This window comes from Umbelopsis ramanniana, assembly GCF_025399195.1.
Source record: "Umbelopsis ramanniana AG unplaced genomic scaffold K450scaffold_53, whole genome shotgun sequence".
NCBI classification, from domain to species: Eukaryota; Fungi; Mucoromycota; class Umbelopsidomycetes; order Umbelopsidales; family Umbelopsidaceae; genus Umbelopsis; species Umbelopsis ramanniana.
The window spans coordinates 110,518-126,764 of NW_026252139.1; the positions used below are offsets into that span (position 1 = coordinate 110,518).

Consider the following 16,247-nt stretch of genomic DNA (forward strand, 5'->3'; position numbering starts at 1 on the left):
ACACAAAGAAAAACGTTTTTGCTTTCGGGGAAAGGGAGGGGAAATTTTTAACCATTGCCAGCAAGGAAGTATAAGACGTTGCGATGTTTCGTTGTTATCAGCGGATCCTAAAGCGAAAATCGAGCATTATAGATTGCTTCAGGTACAAACGTAGCTGTAATCTGTTGTTGTGGTTTGAAGGACAGGTTAGATGAAATGAAGGACAGGGACTGGAAAATAACGTTGAAAAAGCACTTGCCTGCTTGCCTCCGAACCAACGCCCGTTCAGCGCCTTCACAGCACGCTCACCCGCTGATACATTGTCAAATTTCAAGAACACTTCACCCTACATAAGTGCACATACAGTTAGCAATAGGCTGGATAGGGTGAGATGGAAAGCGGAGTTGTAAGTAAACATACCAATGAATCATCGTTAACATTGACGTGGGAGATTTGCCCATATTGACTGCATTCATCTTTGATATCAGCTTCAAGCTCCTGCACCCAGTTTGGTTCGGTTTCCCTGTGAAAGAGGTACAAACACTTAGTATATAATCTAGGAACTGAGCGTTAGGACAGCACGAATATACATACTCTGTAGGGTTGAACATGTTATTAAGCATAATGGTACGCGTAGCCGCCGCAGTTGGAACGTTGACCTTTGCACTAAACAGAACGAGGAAGAATGTTAAACCAAAGGTAGATCAAGACAGCTCATATTATCCATCATGGTACTTACGGCGCCGGCGTTGGAGTAGGCTTATATGCAGGAGCTTTAGGCGAGGTATCAGCCTGTCTGGCCGCCAGTTTTTGCATAAGTTCTGCTCTAGAAGTGGAATTCAATGAAATGCCAGATGTTTCTATAAAGTAATGTTAAAGATGTGTATAACCAATGTCAAGCAGAAGACAAGAAAGTTCTTACCTTCTTCATCTAGAGTATAGTTGCCACCAGTGCCGGTCTTCTCGTTTACTAAACCAACTCTCAACTGAGAAGGGAACCAAAAGAAAAAATTTGGTTGTCAATGTGCACAAGTAATATGTTCGAATACTTTTCCAGTTTACTTACATTACGTCCTGCAAGCTCGTAGCCATTCATCTTATCTAAAGCTTGCTTTGCATCGGCTCCATTGCGGAACCTAATTTAAGATATTAACAATCATATCATCTCCGAATCGCCAAATGACTGGTATACTTACTGGATGAAAGCAAATCCTCTAGATCGACCAGTTTCGTCTGTGTGCAAATTGATAGAATCAATAGGGCCAAATGGCTCAAATATCTGTCGCAGATCATCTTCAGTAAGCTTGAAATGAATGGACCCAACATATAGGCGATGATATGAAATGTCATTATGTCCAAAGGCACTAGATAGGAAAAACGTATTAGCTCAGGTAAAAAAAAAATTGGAGGAAAACGTAAGGGATTACGTACGCGTTCTGGGCTTGCATTGCTAAACGATTCTTCTCAGCCTCAGTTACTTGGACCACAACTGGTATACCTAAAAGTTTTTGACCTGACATTGCCAATGCGTTCTGAACAGTAGCTTCGTCATAAAATTCGACGTACCCAACACTAAAAGCAGAAGAGGTGTTAAAGATGGCTACATATGCTCTCGGGTAAAACACAAGTCATTCACGTACCCTTTAGAGCGTCTGGAATTACGATCCATGATGATCTTCGCATCTCGGACTTTGCCTGCTTGGGAGAAGAATTCTTCCAGTTCCCTAGATTCAAGACGAACCGAAAGTTGAGTCACAAACACCGTCCTTTTATCACGTTCCTCTTCCGGTATTGGTGGAGAAGCTGATCTATTACGTCTGCGGCGGCTTAAAGAGATTGAAGGGTTAATGGTGAAGACTATTACTTCAATGCGATTCAATACAATGATGCTTACTCAAAGCGCTCACGGCTTCGATCCTGTCTGCGTGGGCTTCTACTTCTTCTTCTTCGACTTCTGGAGTTAGATCTTCTACGGGAATTATAATAATCTCTCTCACGGGATCGGGACCTTGGGTAATCTCTAGAGCGACTACGGTGTCGACGACTGCTAGGTCTAGAACGGCTTCGTGGTCTGTAATCATCACGGTGAGAACGAGATGCTGAATGATCGTGCCTTGAGGAACCTGAATGTCGAGATGAACTAGAAAGAGGAAAATGAAAGAGTTAGCTATAGGTCAGGAATAAGTTGACAGTTAGCATCCATTATAATTGAACTGCGCCAACCTTCTATGGTCATCTCTACTACGAGAGTCAGAGCGTCCATTGGAATGCTGCAAATGGGATTCATCAGCTTGAGGTTTCTCCTGATACGGAGCCTCTAACATTGCTTCTACATCCATATCCATTTTGTATTATTGTTGTCTTGATCAAACAAAGGACACAGTATAAGCAACGAAGGAAATGGGAAGAAAAAAATGATGCTCAAATGTCATGTCCGACAGTCACATGACCGGTCAACCATGGATTCCGGTTTGTTTATTCAATAAAAGACAGTTCTCTTTCAACTCTTAAATAATAAGGCACTCACGTGACCTTACACAAAATTATCACGTGATTGTTTTTTTAATGCTGTGGGTTGAGGAATTTGAGTTGATAATGATTGCAAAAGCTGTGCCACTGCAAAGATGTTGTTGATGGTTTCTTTTTTTTGGGTTTCTACAGATAAAAGATGCAGCTTATATGAGACTATACTTCTGAATTATTCCAACGCTACTAGCTAGCTGTCCTGCTTTTGATTTTGTACTTTTTTCAGCAGACTGACTAGGTCTATGAGGTTCGGAGGAAACATAAGTGGGGGAAAAATTATAGACCCGCCCGCCGTGGATAGAAAGATACGTACCTTCAAAGGACTCACTGCTCAAGAGCTTCTTTTTGGATTCTGAGCCCCTTGACGTATTTCCAGAGTTATAATATCGCTCCCCTTCATTAGGAGTACCGACCTTTGTCATTGGGGATGGTGGAGGCACGTTCGGTTCGCTGGGTGAAAAGGTTATTGGTGTTGTGGAAGGCGTGCTCTCGTGAGAAGCCTCCTTTACAGAGGACTCTGAGGAAATAGGTTCATTGCAATAATCTCTAGACATGAGTGAAATTTCAGTACAAGAATTGTCTAAATGGTGATGGGTTAGGAGAGGTGAGGCAAATTGAAAAGCAAGCAGGAAGAGTTCTTGCTTTCCTTTCTGTGCGCAATTACTGCCACGTGATATCCAGCAAAGATACATAGGTGCATACATACAGTCTTTCTCAAAATAATTGGCGCAGATCCTTTGATTTGTATACGCAAACTTTAGCCATATTTTGCCTAGGTAGCCTTAAATGCGAATTCAGGTTTTCATAGAAAATTGAATATACGGACTATGAGCCCTTACATAGTGAGCATATGACATGGAAAACAGTAATATCGCATTTATTGAAGGCGAAAACATGATCTTGTGTGAAGATGAAAACTCTACCTCTACAGAGTCCACCATGTAAATGAGAAAACTATGATGGAAAAACCAAGTCAACCGGTGGATATCGAGGAGGAAGGCGGAAATGACGATGACCTTCTGGTACCGTTGAGAACTCTGATGGATATTGATATGGTGGGACCGGACCACACGCTATCCACAGAAACGGCTTCACCCATAGCAATCGTCGAGAGCTCAACAGAAAGGCACCAATCACGAAAGATAAGAGGGCCATATCGACGATAAACTGGACATCAGATTGAACAATTATTTGATTACGTGATTGAGCAGGGTAAGACTGCCAAGGAGGTTACGCTCTTGACTGGAATTAACGTTAGGACAGCGCAACACTACATCAGAACATACAATGACGAACGACGATTACCGATAAGCGGTAGAAAGCCAGGAGCTGGTCGTAAGCTTAAGTTGACAGACGACCATTCGCAATTTCTGATATGTTATGCCGATGAGCACCCGACAGCTATATTGTTGGATATTAGAAAAGCACTCTGTGCGGCGTTTTCAGAAGTATCTATATCAATATCCGCGTTGCATAGACACTTGGTTGAAAAATGCCAGTTGACTCTCAAAAAACTGGAAAAAATACCTGCTGCAAGAAATAGCGATCATATTTCCAAGCTGCATTCTCTAATGTCAATCCTAAAAGTTCTACAGATGATATATCCACTTTTGCTGAATATTCCAATCAATGTTCAACCAAAGTGACAACAAAAGTGTGGGACTTCCCTTTAACCTCAAAACGGAAATTCGCAAATAACTCGTTATGTAAAACTCTCGAGCACAATTCGACGTATCATTCAATTCTAGACAGCAATTCCCTTGGTTCTCATTCTTCCATTCATGAAATAAAAAAGTCTGATTGTCTGCTAATTTGTTGAGTACCACGTTGGATCCGTAAGGTATTGACTTATACATGTAACACAACTGTATATTCTAGCCGTAGTAATCCGAGCAACGTTGTTTATATTGTCAATAACTCTGACCATGCGATGAATGACATACGGTAAGTAGGTGATACCCAGCCTCATTAACGGAGCATAAACAAATTTGGATATTGGGCGGCGAAACCATACTCGTTATCACAAAGAACAAAGCAGGAGCAGCCAAGTACTGACATCTACCATGAGTGAAACGCTAAAGTTCGGTAATGGAACATAGCAAATTTTCAGGCATCTGTTGGCGAATATCACCATGTCATAAAGGAGGGAGCACATGAATTTAACAGCCTTTTCTCAACAGAAATCAGATGCTAGGAGCGCAGTAATCTTGAGACGATGTTCATGCTCCGTCGGCGGAATGACTGCCACATCATAAAGGAGAGAGCACTTGGACTTGTGAGGCTTGTATCAACAGAAATCGGGTGTTACTAATCATGTTTTTCCGTTGAGGCTATGTTAGCGTGATGATCATCATGTCAAAAAAGGGACAAAGAAAAAAGTCAAGTTCGGACATTGGCTCTTTAGTGATATCCCAAAGTTCGGTTATGGGATGTAGCAACCTTAAGCATCTATTGGCGAATATCGCCATGTCATAAATGAGAAAGCTCAGAAGTAAGAGTCTTTTATCTCGACATAAAGTAGGTATTACTCGCAGTACCCTTGAGGCAATTTTGGGGTTCTGTTGAGCGAAATAATCACCATGTCATAAAGGAGAGAGCACATGAAAGCAAGTGCTCTGCTTCAACACCAATTGGTTGTTAGGGACAGTAACCTTGGTGTAACTACAGGCGTACAGATCCCAATTTCACCAAGAAAGCGCTGCACAAATTAAGTACCGATCATGTCAAAGGGGAGATCTTTTACAGCGACACATCAACGATAGTAAGTTATAAGGTTATAGAAATACTAAACGTAAAGTCAGCATCTGATCAAGGAAATTAGATTGTAACGGCTATGGACTCGTTAAGGGAATGCAATGGGAAATCATGCATTCTCACGCCCCGAGATTTGGTGAGAGTAACGAGTTTAAAAGCTGGATATCAAGCTGCACCTCCTCAAGAGTATCCATTACAAATCTCTGCTATCAATTTTCCAAACTCTTCCTGGCCTCCAACTCTGTCACTGTTTCTCAAGTCTCCCAAAGTCCTCCCAAGTCTCCCAAGTCCCAAGTTCCTCCGAAGCATCCAGGGTTGTACAAAGAAGACGGCCGTATAAGTAAGTCATGGTAGAGAAAGCTGCAACGCTAAATTCATTGACCAGTAACATAAATTGCTCTTGTAGGCTCTCAAGCTACCATACCTGTACGGTCGTCTAACCCGCCGGGATAGTTACCGCTATCCCACCCTTGGATACTTCGGGTAAGTTTGATTTGGAACAAGGTTGCAATGAGACTATAGAATCGCTGAACTAACTTCGTCATCCATTTGACCAAATTAAATATACACTTGACGTAAAATTTATTCTCAATTTGTGCAAAATATTTCTAAATAAACAGTATGAGATATTGAAAGGAGCATTGAAAGAGATTTTAGAATTTGACGCAGGAAGACGTAAAAGAGTCTGCAGAAGCACTTACTGCGAATGTTGTAAAATGGCATGTACAAATTTCATCTGAAAAGTTCATGTGAAAAGATGGCTGATGAACAAAAACTACCATTGCATTTTATTTATTCCGTGCTCTCCGACTGCAAAGATGCGCGCTTACAGCCTGCGAAACTCAATACTCTGAATACTTTTTCGACATCAAACACTCTTGTGAAATCAGAATCCCTGCATGAACAGTATAAGTTTTTACATTCTCAACGCAAACACAAACTCTTCTGCAATTTAAGTTTGTCGCTAGGCTTGTCTCTGTAATCACTTACAGATTACAAGCAAAAGCTCCTGTACTTGGTCGATCCGTGATCGAGTGTCTTCTAAGTGACTATTGCACATGCGGTAATGGATATGAAGACAGATCCATAGCCTTGTCCGTTCATCGAAATTGCGAACGGTGCGAACGGCTTGATCTGACGCCAATGATAAATGTCGATTTATTCCACAAGGTGTATGCGCGAAAAGACAAGTTATTGTATCTAGACAACAAAGACCCAAACGCCACCCATTTGGTGTCCAATCATGGCGCAGTCCACGAGCTGGAAACACCTTCATTGGCTATCTCAGATCAAAAAGATCCACACCCATCTCAATCATAGTTAGTTTAGAGTCAGAATGCTTGATTTAATTTACCTTAAGATAAGCTAAATAGCAAAACATAAGCATACATTTTGAACTTGAACGCGGAAGAATGATGATTCCCATAATGTAAGATTGGTCAGAATACAAAGAGCTTGAAATTCCATATTTTTGTTCTATGTCCCATCTGTGTCTAAAAATCAGAGAAGCATCTCATTCAATCCAGACGAAAGAGATTGTTAGCAGTAAACATTGATAATGTGGTATTGCTGTTTCAGCCGTCTCTTAGCGAAGCTTGCTGCTATCAGCAACCTTTCTTTGAAAAAAAGGTCGACGTAAGACGAATATTGGGACACTCCTTATATCACATGGAAAAGCTAGGGTCTGTGAATGTTTAAATAGTGCTATTAGGACATAAAGTACAATTATGAAATTCTAGGAGATAAATAGGAATCGTTACAGCTCTAAGAACTCAACGATAACATGTTTAATAATACTTAGGTAGTTCTACAGAATATACATGGCATAACAGGTTCCTTATCAGTTTACTGGGACGATGGTAGAGAGGGAAACCGCCTCTTTTTTCTTGTTACTTCTTCATAGCTTTGATCTTTCAGTCGCAGCTTTAAAGCGCTGTTTTCAGCCTAACAAACAGACAAAAAAACGGATTAAGCATTGGTGGTCTCAGAAAAATGATGGTCGCTACTCTTGTACACTCACCCGAAGATCATTGTTTTCTTGCTTTATCTTTACGTGATACTGAATTTTTTGCCGATTGTTTTGATGCTGTATAAGGTTGGAATTGGTCTGTGCGGTGTTATTAGTCTTTGGTGCGACATAAACGTTATGTAACCCATGAGCACGGATCAATTGTGCGCGTACTTACTTCTTCCACAGCATTTACGTACTCTTTGAGCTCTTCAAATTCTTCAGTTACATGCTGTATCTCTGACATTTTCCTTTGTAGTATTGATAATTGGTCTACGGCCGAATCTCTTTCTTCCATCAGTCTTGCGACCTTCTCTTGCAACGCGCTTTGCTGTTGCTGATGATCACTAAACTGAGACCGATACATCGACAAGCTTTCTTCTCTTTCCCTATGCTTGATCGCTTGCCTTTTGTACCTCTCCACTATTTCTCTCATACCACTATTTTCAGCTTTGAGCCTTGCCACTGTTGTTTTTAGAGATGTACTCTCTTCTGCCTTATTCAAGATGGCATCATAGTCTTCAGCAGAATTCATTTGTAGAGTCAGATCACATATCTGTGACGTAAGCTTGGAAAGCCCGGATTCCGTGGTATTCTTGTTACTCAACTGGAAAGGTCATTGTTAGCATCAAGGCGCAAATTGAACACGTCCACGCTTTTTTTTTTTTTTTTACCAATTCAGCGACATCATTGATTTGTAGCGCCAAGTCCCGTTTCATCATAGAAATGACCTCCAAGGCAGCCATGTGATCTTGATAAAGTATTTCACGAGGCTGTTTGGTGGGATCAAATCGTTTATCATCCTCGATGGTCTGAGCGATGCAATTTTAGAATGATGAGATGATATATAAGTCATTCGAGGCATAGTTGATCTACAGGCGGTTGTATTTCTCTTTGCAGATTGAAAACCCACCTTTAAGCGTCGTTCACTCTCTTTAAGTCTTTGGTTGGTGGCCTGATGTTGTTTGTTAAATGCGCTCAACTGCACTCGGTACGCATTGGACTCGTCAATGATATTTTTTAACTCTTGCTCAATTCGATGCTGTGCAGCTACTGATTTCTCATTTTCGCCTTCAAGACGACGAATCTGAACATGACGTGCTGGTTAATTGATTGATTAAGCATCATTCATTCCATTCAGTCTCTGAATATTTACCAGTGCAGTTAGTTCATTCTTTTCTTGAATGTGTTGCATTTCAAGCTCTTGGCGCATTTTCCTTTCGCTCTGAAGCATATTATCAACTTCCAGGATTTGCAATCGTTGCGCTAAACAATAGTAGAACACATGTTAGCGCAACACTCATTGTAGCACGTATTATTCAGCACGTATACTACCATCAGCCCTTTCTTTAGCAATATTGTACTCTTGTCGAAGAGTGTTGAGATCAATTTGAAGCTCGTTCTCTTTCGATTTTGGTGGAGAGGTCTAATGAAAACGTTAAGAAGCTACCATCTAGAAAGAAGTTTGCCGTGTTACACTTACCATATGATTTTGTTCCATTTGCTTGCTCAGAGCCTATGAATGCGCCTCACATCAGCATAGGTATCAAAGACAAAATGCCAGTTGTACGAATCACATTACCTCCAATTGATTCTGCTGCCTTTTTATGACTGTATTATTGAACTGTACTTGTTCATGGCGAAGGCGAAGGTTATCATTCGCTTTTTGTAACTCAATTTTAGCCTCTTGGTATTTCTGGATCAAAGGCTTATTCGATGGATCATTATTGAGGCTCTGATTCAACTCGTCGATTAAATTCATGACTTGAGAAGATAGTGTGTTGGTATAATCTTCTTGTTGTTTATGTTCCGTCTGCATTTCCAGTACATCTCTGGACGCTTTGAGACCAAAAAGCTCATCTATTCAAAAGAAACAGAATGATTTTGAGAATCGATTGAAATAGACCAACTCCATTTTAACTTCGTCGAATTACTTACTTTGAAGATGTAGATTTTCAAGGCGTGAATGTGATAGTTCAGAGGGCTCATCAGCCTGCCGCTGCATTTCATAAATTTGCTGTTTCAAAAGTCTGTTTTCTTCCTCTGCTGCACTTTGTCTATCTTCATATGTTGCACTATATATGATTTTGTCTTTGGCATTCAATAAGAGTTGATCCAACTAAAAGTTTTGTCATGGTGAATACTTTTACATCTTTGATCTTCTGCAGCTGTAGATAATATACCTCGATTTGCTGTTGTAAATGATGGCGGAAATCCTCCGCAAGCTCTATCTGCTCTCTCAAATTGTCTCGATCTTGTATTGCTGTGATAGATTACATTAATAAGGCAGATCGCACGATCATAGATGCATTATCAATATTGGAGTACTGTACCCTCTTGTTGCTTTTCCAAAGCCGTCCTCAGTAATGTTCGAACAGAAGATAGATTTTCTCCTAAGGGACGTCATTTAAGCTCATCAATGAGTGCCTGCATATGCATTTGTAGATCTCCGCTAATCATACCTTCCGATACTGCTTTCCCCTTTGAATTATTCTTGAGTCGGTTCTTTAACTGGTGTAGCTGCTGCTGTAATTTTGATACCTCTTGCTTTAAGCTGAGGACATCTTCCTCTACGTTTTGATTCACGATAGCCTATAAAATAGCCTCTAATTAGCTGCTGTTTCGACTTCACAGAAAATGAACCAAATTACATACCGTATTTTTTATCATTTTCGCCCTTTGTGCAAACCGTAATGTGGATAAAGTTTCTTGGTATGCCCTCGGTGAGGCATCAATATTAGCAATTATATAGGTAACGGAATTGCCACCGAGCGAATCCTAATTTCATATTGATGTCAGCAAAATGTTTCAAAATAGCGAGAATGCAACACAAGCAATAAGTGCCCACCCTTAGTAAAAACGTCAACTTGCTATCCCGATAATGCTTTTAGATAAGAGTATGTTAATATTCACTTCCGCCGGTGGTTGCTATAGTTCGTATATTACTTACCACATGTCGCTGAGTGCCATTTGCAATTTCAGATAGGGCATTAATCACACCACCCAGACATAACAAACTCTTGTTGATGTTGGCTGCCTCCTTTAATCGAGCATTATCGGACTTGGTATCTCTTTGGCGCTCGGATCCAGCCAAATCGACCATATTGAGTTTGGATTCCCTGACGTGAAATGTTCCATCCCTCAAGATCTTGCTTTGTATCGTCAGAGTAAAAACAGCGTGCGATCGACTACTTTCTCTGTTCATAGCTGTTTCACTGACGTGGCGATTGGCGACTCCTCTTTGGAATAGCTTCAAGGCGCTGTGATGATCGGCGATGATTTCTTGTGTGACTCCATCAACATATACTCCACGTTTGATATCTTCTCTGATGGGTCGATGAGTTTGAAGTGGATCAAGGAGGTCGTAGACATATTCATTATAAATTTCAACGTAGGATCCTCGGCAAATGTACTGAGATCCAGGATTTTCGTTCTGCATCTTTTCGATGAGTTCGAATACTACATCGTCGCCAAATGGTGATGCAATGCACGTTGTTGATATAATGAATAATCGTATACAAAACTTTTTCAATTGATGTAAGCTTCATGAAAGTCGATGACACTTACGGTATTTTAGACTTCTGGGTATCACACCTTGGTGTCGAGCATTTGCAGAACTAGGTGAAGATCTGCCTTGCATGGTATACCTATATCACCGAAAGACAGAAGAGGTTAAAGAATGTTGAAGATTCATTAACCTGCACCAACTTTCACTAACGTTTTTCCACTTCCTGTTTGCCCATATGCAAATATTGTTCCATTGTAACCCTGAATGCACCTGTTCACAATTGGCACTCCTACCCATTCGAACATCTGATCCTGCGTGGTATCTGGGCTGCCAACTTGATCGTATGAGAACATCTCCGTACGTGGCCCAGACAGAATAATTGTATTCGGTGATACCATGTTCACTGCGGAAAATAATGCAATTGGTAAAATGGTCGAGTACCTGAATAATGAGACAGCTGATTTTCTCTTCTTCGCTATTACCTAGTCCTTCGTTAACGTCGGTGCCTTCATTAAGAGGAGGTCTTATGCGCACAAAAACTTGCACATTGCTCTCACTGCAATCGAAGATGTAAGTATCTAACCTTGCGAATAGGTATCAAGTCGATGCTTTGGCTACTCACGTCTGCTGATTCGTTTGCTCCACTGATCGCGCCGTTGGGTGGGTGTGCGTGAGGTTAGTGACTGTAAATGCAGCCGGAAGTAATTAAGAATAGATCAAGAAGTGGGCAATTACCGTTTGTGATCATAAACGCAAACTGAGCAGAGCTCACACAAGTATCGATGGCGACCAGATTTCGAACAACGATGATCTGAACGCGACCTTTTTTTTCCTTCCCTGTTTCTTGTGGTACGCGGGTGATTTTTAAATTCCGCCTAACCGAAAATGAAGGTTCCCTCAAATTATATATATCGTGATGGCCACAGTAAGAAACGGTAACTACGTAAGATCAATCTATATTTGCTCACATTGAAAAGCTGTCTGAATTCTCAGGCTGCATAGATACACATTGAACTAATAATCAGCTTGTAGAGCTTACAATTGGCTTCGAGGCTGGGCAGATTTGGCTTGGATCAACTTCATGTACTTGAAGAACCCGCAACTGACATATAAAATCTGTCTGCATAGTATCAAATTTGCCGGAGTCGTTCCTCTCTGCACTTTCTGTAATCTCAGCTAAAAGAAACAAAGGCTAATAAGTATTGTCACTGGTTCTATCCCATTTCAGACTTCTTATTTCGCGCATCCATCACTAACTTATATGTTGTTATAAACGGAAAATAAGGAGCATTATCTTATTTATCACAAAGTTGCTTTCGTTGCCAATTACGATAATACCCAACAGCATACGACTAACGCACAATAAATATGTACATAGATTTGGCTGTTTATACTATCTAATATCCATTGAGCACATAGTTTTGGATTTACAAATAGTACCTTAAAACAAAGTAAGGTTTAGACTTTGGCTATGAATACGAAGAAAACCACATTACTTTGCTGAAGTGATCGCCAAGTTTCTTGTAACTGCAACCGATTGGAGCATATCGGATTATTCAAATGCCGATCACAAGCAATGCACTGACGACTTGGATTGATCTCGGAATTTTGCCCGATACAGTTCCCAAATTTGATTTCCCAACATATTCATTATCTCATTATACCCAGTATTTCCTAGTATTGAACAAAGATATATTGAAAAGCATCATGTATAATACAACCGAAAATGGCTTTTTAATAGGGAAGTTATAAAAAATTTCAGCCTAGATCAACCATGATTTGGCTTGAACTGGTTATCATGGTTTTGATAATGAGCTGGGTCTGGCATAGTAGTGCCTTGACTGGGACTAGCATAACTTTGACCAGCGTTTGCGTCATAAGCGGACTGACCTGGTGGTGGGCTATACATCGGTGCTGGTTGATCGTATGTAGGGTTATTGTCAGTCTTGGCATTATTATAAGCCGGTACTGGTGACTGTGAGTTGTACTGCTGAGGAGGAGGATTGGCTGGTGGTGGGTAGTAACCGTTTTCAGGCTGTTGAGGAGGAGGCTGGTAATAACCTTCTTGGTAGTCTTGTGGTGGTGGTGGATACTGATATTGACCACCAGGCGGTCCAAGTGGAGGTGGTGGATATTGCTGCAAAGCAGTGTCTTGATTCATGTTGGCACGCATTCTGTTCCTCCTTCTGATCACGAAGAACATCGCCAAGCATATTATAGCAACCAACAAGGCGGCTAAACCCCAGTAGCGGTTATAATTATTGTAGTAGTATACCATTAGGCAATGTATAAAATTACGTCAAAGTATAAAGTGGGTACTTGAGAAGTAGAAATCGTTTTTTCCCTTACGTTCCTTGTCTAGGTGGATCGTGCAGCCAATCAGATAAAGAGCTCACCTGCGGATTGTACTACAGACTCCGCTTCGCCACAGGGATGCAATCAACCCAAGCCGTGCCACTTTCCTTACTTAACACTACTTGCCGAGGCATCGTCTTTATTCGAATTATGTATTTATATCGAATCCAAATTAACAGAATATGTCGAAAGGATACTAAAGCAAGCAGATCGAAAACAAAATTTAGAAAATTCGCAGAACATACCTCATGTCAGACTGACGTGTTTGAGTGACACTGGAGTGGAGTTCGGTAGGATGTTCTAATCTGATTGAAATAGTAATAAGCACGTAATTGTCCTTTGAAACCAGATAATCTTCACCATATGCTATCTTCAATCTCATTATTCCCTGTTGTGCCTATACAATGTAGACCTTGATCCTCCTGTCGAAGATATCCTGTTCGTTAGCAAGAAATAATGACGTCCAGTGACGGCATTGTGAATAAACGAATGAAGGATTGACAATCGTTTCCATGGAACTTCGGTGTATCGATATTTGAAGTGAACCTGAAGGAATAAAATTAGATACATGGGCCTTTGATACTATATCTCAGTTCAATGGTAACAGCCACCATCAACACGCACTGGTACGTTTCAAACCCAGGCTTGTGACTTTGTTACAAGAACTCCAAGCAGTCGCGTTGAACGGCGCGTCGAGCACAAAATTTCCAGACACGGTGCCTTGTAGGATTCCTGGTCACACTGCACTGCAGCAATGAAAGCAAAGGTATTTAATGCTCCAAAACCATGCTTAAGCAAATTGGAACTAGCATTCACACTTTTCCCGGCCGTCAATAACTCTGTTTCAAATTTTTCCAGCCCATCGAGATCAATTGGCATGACAGGGAGGCTGTATATTCTGTAGATTTCTCACCAAACAGCAATCGAGTGGTCACTGCTGGCGCAGATGGCACAGTTCGGGTAAGGCAATCGTCTTCCGTCGAGGTCATATCACCGATAAAAATCTAACACTTCAACTGCAATTCATAGATATGGAGCATCGTCCAAAGGGCTCAATCAGCAGCTGTTAGTGAATTATCCACATCAGCCAACACTAATATGCCTGTGGAAGTAGATTTTCTTTCAGAACTAAAACGGCATACTGCCCCTGTGAATGTGGCTCGCTTCTCACCATCTGGTCTATATATCGCTTCGGCTGGGGATGGTAATGGCCATAGATGAATGTTGCAAATGATGTAGTTTTTGTCTTAACATGTCACCTTCAAAATAGATACCAACGTTATTATTTGGAAGCCCACCGACGTGAAACAAGTTACATTTGGAAGTGGAAATGCTGATTACGAAAAGGAATCTTGGGTAGCGCATGCAATACTGAGGTAAGTCGAACACGACCTAGCTCGTATATGGAAAAAATCAAATACAGTCACTGAAACTAGGCTCACAGAGGACATACCAAAGAGATTTATGACCTGGCATGGTCACCGTGTGGACGGTACTTTATAACTGGAGCTATTGATAACACTGCTTGTGTCTGGAATTTGGAAGAGAGTAGGTTGAATGCGAGGGTTGTATGACGCTTGGTACAAAAATTAAATGTGATTGTGTATAGAAAAATGTATAAAGGTGTTGGCAGACCACACACATTATGTACAAGGAGTTGCTTGGGATCCACTAGGAAAGTATATCGCAACTCAGAGTAGCGACAGGTATGTAGATGACGAAAAGTCCATTGCCTCCCGATACCGTTAAACGTGCTGATTCGCCATATTCTCAGGTCCGTGGCAATGTATAAATGTACAAATGATAATCATGGCAATCTCGTCATTGGAAGCTGCGCTAAAAAGCATTATAAACTTGATCGGTCAAAATTGCTATCAAACATCGCGAAGGGCATGCAAGAAGACAATGTAACAAACCTACCATCGACGACAGCGCCAGCAACCAGCGGTCAAACCTTTCGATTGTTTCAAGATGAAAATCTTGTATCCTTTTTCAGACGACTAGCGTTTAGTAATGATGGAGCACTTCTCATCACCCCGGCTGGACTTTACAAACAGACGAATGATGATAATGTAGCGGATATGGATACAGATGATACTTCAAGCCATGGCGGCGATGGCGCAGCAAACAATGATACGCAAAACACTATCTACGTTTACGCAAGAAATACAGTCACACAGTAAGTAAAAGGATCATATTTGCGGGCAAAGAATGCTATCAAGCGTTAACATTGATTTTTTACTGTCACAGACAGCCTGTTGCATTTTTTGGAAATTATAGCAAGGCTGCTATAGCAGTAAAGTACAGCCCTGTTAAATACCAACTTCGCTCTAAACGCGGGATCGTTAAACCAAGTCAATTCGCATTACCATATCGTATGGTGTTTGCCGTAGCGACACAAGATGCCGTCTTTGTCTATGATACCCAGCAGAGTAAACCACTTTGCATGCTCTCTGGCATGCACTACGCTTCCATCACTGATATTAGCTGGTAAGGATCGTTCATCTGAAAGGTATTTGACAGGCACTAGCTCGACATACTGACCTAATTTGGACATTATATAAGGTCATCTGATGGAAATGTTTTAATGCTAACGTCCAATGATGGCTACTGCTCAGTTGCTGTGTATGACAAGGAAGAACTCGGGATACCATATGAAGGAGAATCAGCTAGACCTGCAGGAGACATGCTCGAAAAAATGCCAATCGTACAGGAGCCACCACAGATCAAGACTGCTGAGCAGCCGCGACCTTTGACCGCTTTAGACACTTGGGCCCGCAAAGTCGAATCACCTACCATAGCGCCTGCTACTAGTCCTAGTCGAGACAATAAGCGACCTATGGCTGCCGCACCAGCAGAAGCTAAACCAGGCGAAAATTCACAGCAAAAGAAAAAACGAAGGATTGCCCCGACACTGATAAGTAGTTTGTAGTGCTACAGTACAAGGAAAAATAGCTTGTATTATTTTATTAGCGCTTCCTTTAGTATAATAGTAAAAGATATTGGTTGGATAAACCATATTTGTTTCTTGGGCAAAGATGAAACAGCATGAAGAAAAGACCATGCTGGTAGTACAGTGCTTGATACGCCACGCCCAAACTTTTGACAATCGAAAAT

The 16,247-nt window shown here is 41.2% G+C and overlaps 8 protein-coding genes across 8 annotated transcripts; 3 read left to right on the top strand and 5 right to left on the bottom strand.

Moving 5' to 3' along the window:
- Positions 1-97: 97 nt before the first annotated feature.
- K450DRAFT_201414 (uncharacterized protein) lies at positions 98-2,324 on the bottom strand (the record flags this gene model as incomplete). Its single annotated transcript, XM_051584664.1, has 11 exons — positions 98-325; positions 400-502; positions 574-645; positions 719-839; positions 902-965; positions 1,046-1,115; positions 1,176-1,343; positions 1,411-1,551; positions 1,620-1,836; positions 1,874-2,119; positions 2,222-2,324. The coding sequence occupies 11 exons, from the start codon at positions 2,322-2,324 to the stop codon at positions 98-100; spliced, it is 1,533 nt and encodes a 510-aa protein (XP_051442195.1).
- Positions 2,325-3,399: 1,075 nt separating this feature from the next.
- Positions 3,400-3,671, top strand: K450DRAFT_253343 (uncharacterized protein; the record flags this gene model as incomplete). The annotated part of the gene is made up of 2 exons (XM_051591017.1): positions 3,400-3,446; positions 3,479-3,671. 2 exons carry the CDS (start codon positions 3,400-3,402, stop codon positions 3,669-3,671), a joined length of 240 nt encoding a protein of 79 aa, XP_051442196.1.
- A 640-nt stretch (positions 3,672-4,311) lies between these two features.
- Positions 4,312-4,496, bottom strand: K450DRAFT_253346 (uncharacterized protein; the record flags this gene model as incomplete). The annotated part of the gene is made up of 1 exon (XM_051591018.1): positions 4,312-4,496. Exon 1 carries the CDS (start codon positions 4,472-4,474, stop codon positions 4,313-4,315), a length of 162 nt encoding a protein of 53 aa, XP_051442197.1. The 5' UTR covers positions 4,475-4,496.
- Positions 4,497-5,370: 874 nt separating this feature from the next.
- Positions 5,371-5,712, top strand: K450DRAFT_274063 (uncharacterized protein; the record flags this gene model as incomplete). Its single annotated transcript, XM_051593101.1, has 2 exons — positions 5,371-5,599; positions 5,666-5,712. 2 exons carry the CDS (start codon positions 5,371-5,373, stop codon positions 5,710-5,712), a joined length of 276 nt encoding a protein of 91 aa, XP_051442198.1.
- Positions 5,713-6,945: 1,233 nt separating this feature from the next.
- Positions 6,946-7,874, bottom strand: K450DRAFT_253348 (uncharacterized protein). Its single transcript, XM_051591019.1, has 3 exons — positions 7,446-7,874; positions 7,280-7,366; positions 6,946-7,203 (listed from the first exon to the last, which is right to left on the bottom strand). Exons 1-3 carry the CDS (start codon positions 7,800-7,802, stop codon positions 7,105-7,107), a joined length of 543 nt encoding a protein of 180 aa, XP_051442199.1. The 5' UTR covers positions 7,803-7,874; the 3' UTR covers positions 6,946-7,104.
- Positions 7,875-9,468: 1,594 nt separating this feature from the next.
- Positions 9,469-11,693, bottom strand: K450DRAFT_253358 (uncharacterized protein). The gene is made up of 10 exons (XM_051591020.1): positions 11,511-11,693; positions 11,398-11,419; positions 11,258-11,331; positions 10,986-11,178; positions 10,835-10,914; positions 10,218-10,726; positions 10,116-10,151; positions 9,923-10,045; positions 9,601-9,859; positions 9,469-9,530 (listed from the first exon to the last, which is right to left on the bottom strand). Exons 1-9 carry the CDS (start codon positions 11,521-11,523, stop codon positions 9,671-9,673), a joined length of 1,239 nt encoding a protein of 412 aa, XP_051442200.1. The 5' UTR covers positions 11,524-11,693; the 3' UTR covers positions 9,469-9,530; positions 9,601-9,670.
- Positions 11,694-12,437: 744 nt separating this feature from the next.
- Positions 12,438-13,113, bottom strand: K450DRAFT_253360 (uncharacterized protein). The gene has a single exon (XM_051591021.1). It carries the CDS (start codon positions 13,051-13,053, stop codon positions 12,544-12,546), a length of 510 nt encoding a protein of 169 aa, XP_051442201.1. The 5' UTR covers positions 13,054-13,113; the 3' UTR covers positions 12,438-12,543.
- A 721-nt stretch (positions 13,114-13,834) lies between these two features.
- Positions 13,835-16,231, top strand: K450DRAFT_213200 (uncharacterized protein). Its single transcript, XM_051584817.1, has 9 exons — positions 13,835-13,896; positions 13,989-14,090; positions 14,160-14,334; positions 14,401-14,506; positions 14,575-14,678; positions 14,740-14,836; positions 14,905-15,309; positions 15,381-15,620; positions 15,696-16,231. Exons 1-9 carry the CDS (start codon positions 13,885-13,887, stop codon positions 16,060-16,062), a joined length of 1,608 nt encoding a protein of 535 aa, XP_051442202.1. The 5' UTR covers positions 13,835-13,884; the 3' UTR covers positions 16,063-16,231.
- Positions 16,232-16,247: the final 16 nt, after the last annotated feature.

Bases quoted from the DNA above. Each gene is read 5' to 3' on its own strand.
- K450DRAFT_253348 (XM_051591019.1), bottom strand. From the start codon at position 7,802: ATGAATTCTGCTGAAGACTATGATGCCATCTTGAATAAGGCAGAAGAG. The intron at 7,367-7,445 runs GTAAGTACGCGC...AACACCGCACAG, and splicing joins ACGTAAATGCTGTGGAAGAA to ACCAATTCCAACCTTATACA. The intron at 7,204-7,279 runs GTGAGTGTACAA...TCTGTTTGTTAG, and splicing joins AAGAAAACAATGATCTTCGG to GCTGAAAACAGCGCTTTAAA.
- K450DRAFT_213200 (XM_051584817.1), top strand. The intron at 14,837-14,904 runs GTATGTAGATGA...CCATATTCTCAG, and splicing joins GCAACTCAGAGTAGCGACAG to GTCCGTGGCAATGTATAAAT. The intron at 15,621-15,695 runs GTAAGGATCGTT...ACATTATATAAG, and splicing joins TCCATCACTGATATTAGCTG to GTCATCTGATGGAAATGTTT.
- K450DRAFT_253358 (XM_051591020.1), bottom strand. The intron at 11,332-11,397 runs GTGAGTAGCCAA...CTTCGATTGCAG, and splicing joins GAGCAAACGAATCAGCAGAC to TGAGAGCAATGTGCAAGTTT. The intron at 9,860-9,922 runs GTATGTAATTTG...GCTATTTTATAG, and splicing joins CGAAAATGATAAAAAATACG to GCTATCGTGAATCAAAACGT.
- K450DRAFT_253360 (XM_051591021.1), bottom strand. From the start codon at position 13,053: ATGGTATACTACTACAATAATTATAACCGCTACTGGGGTTTAGCCGCC.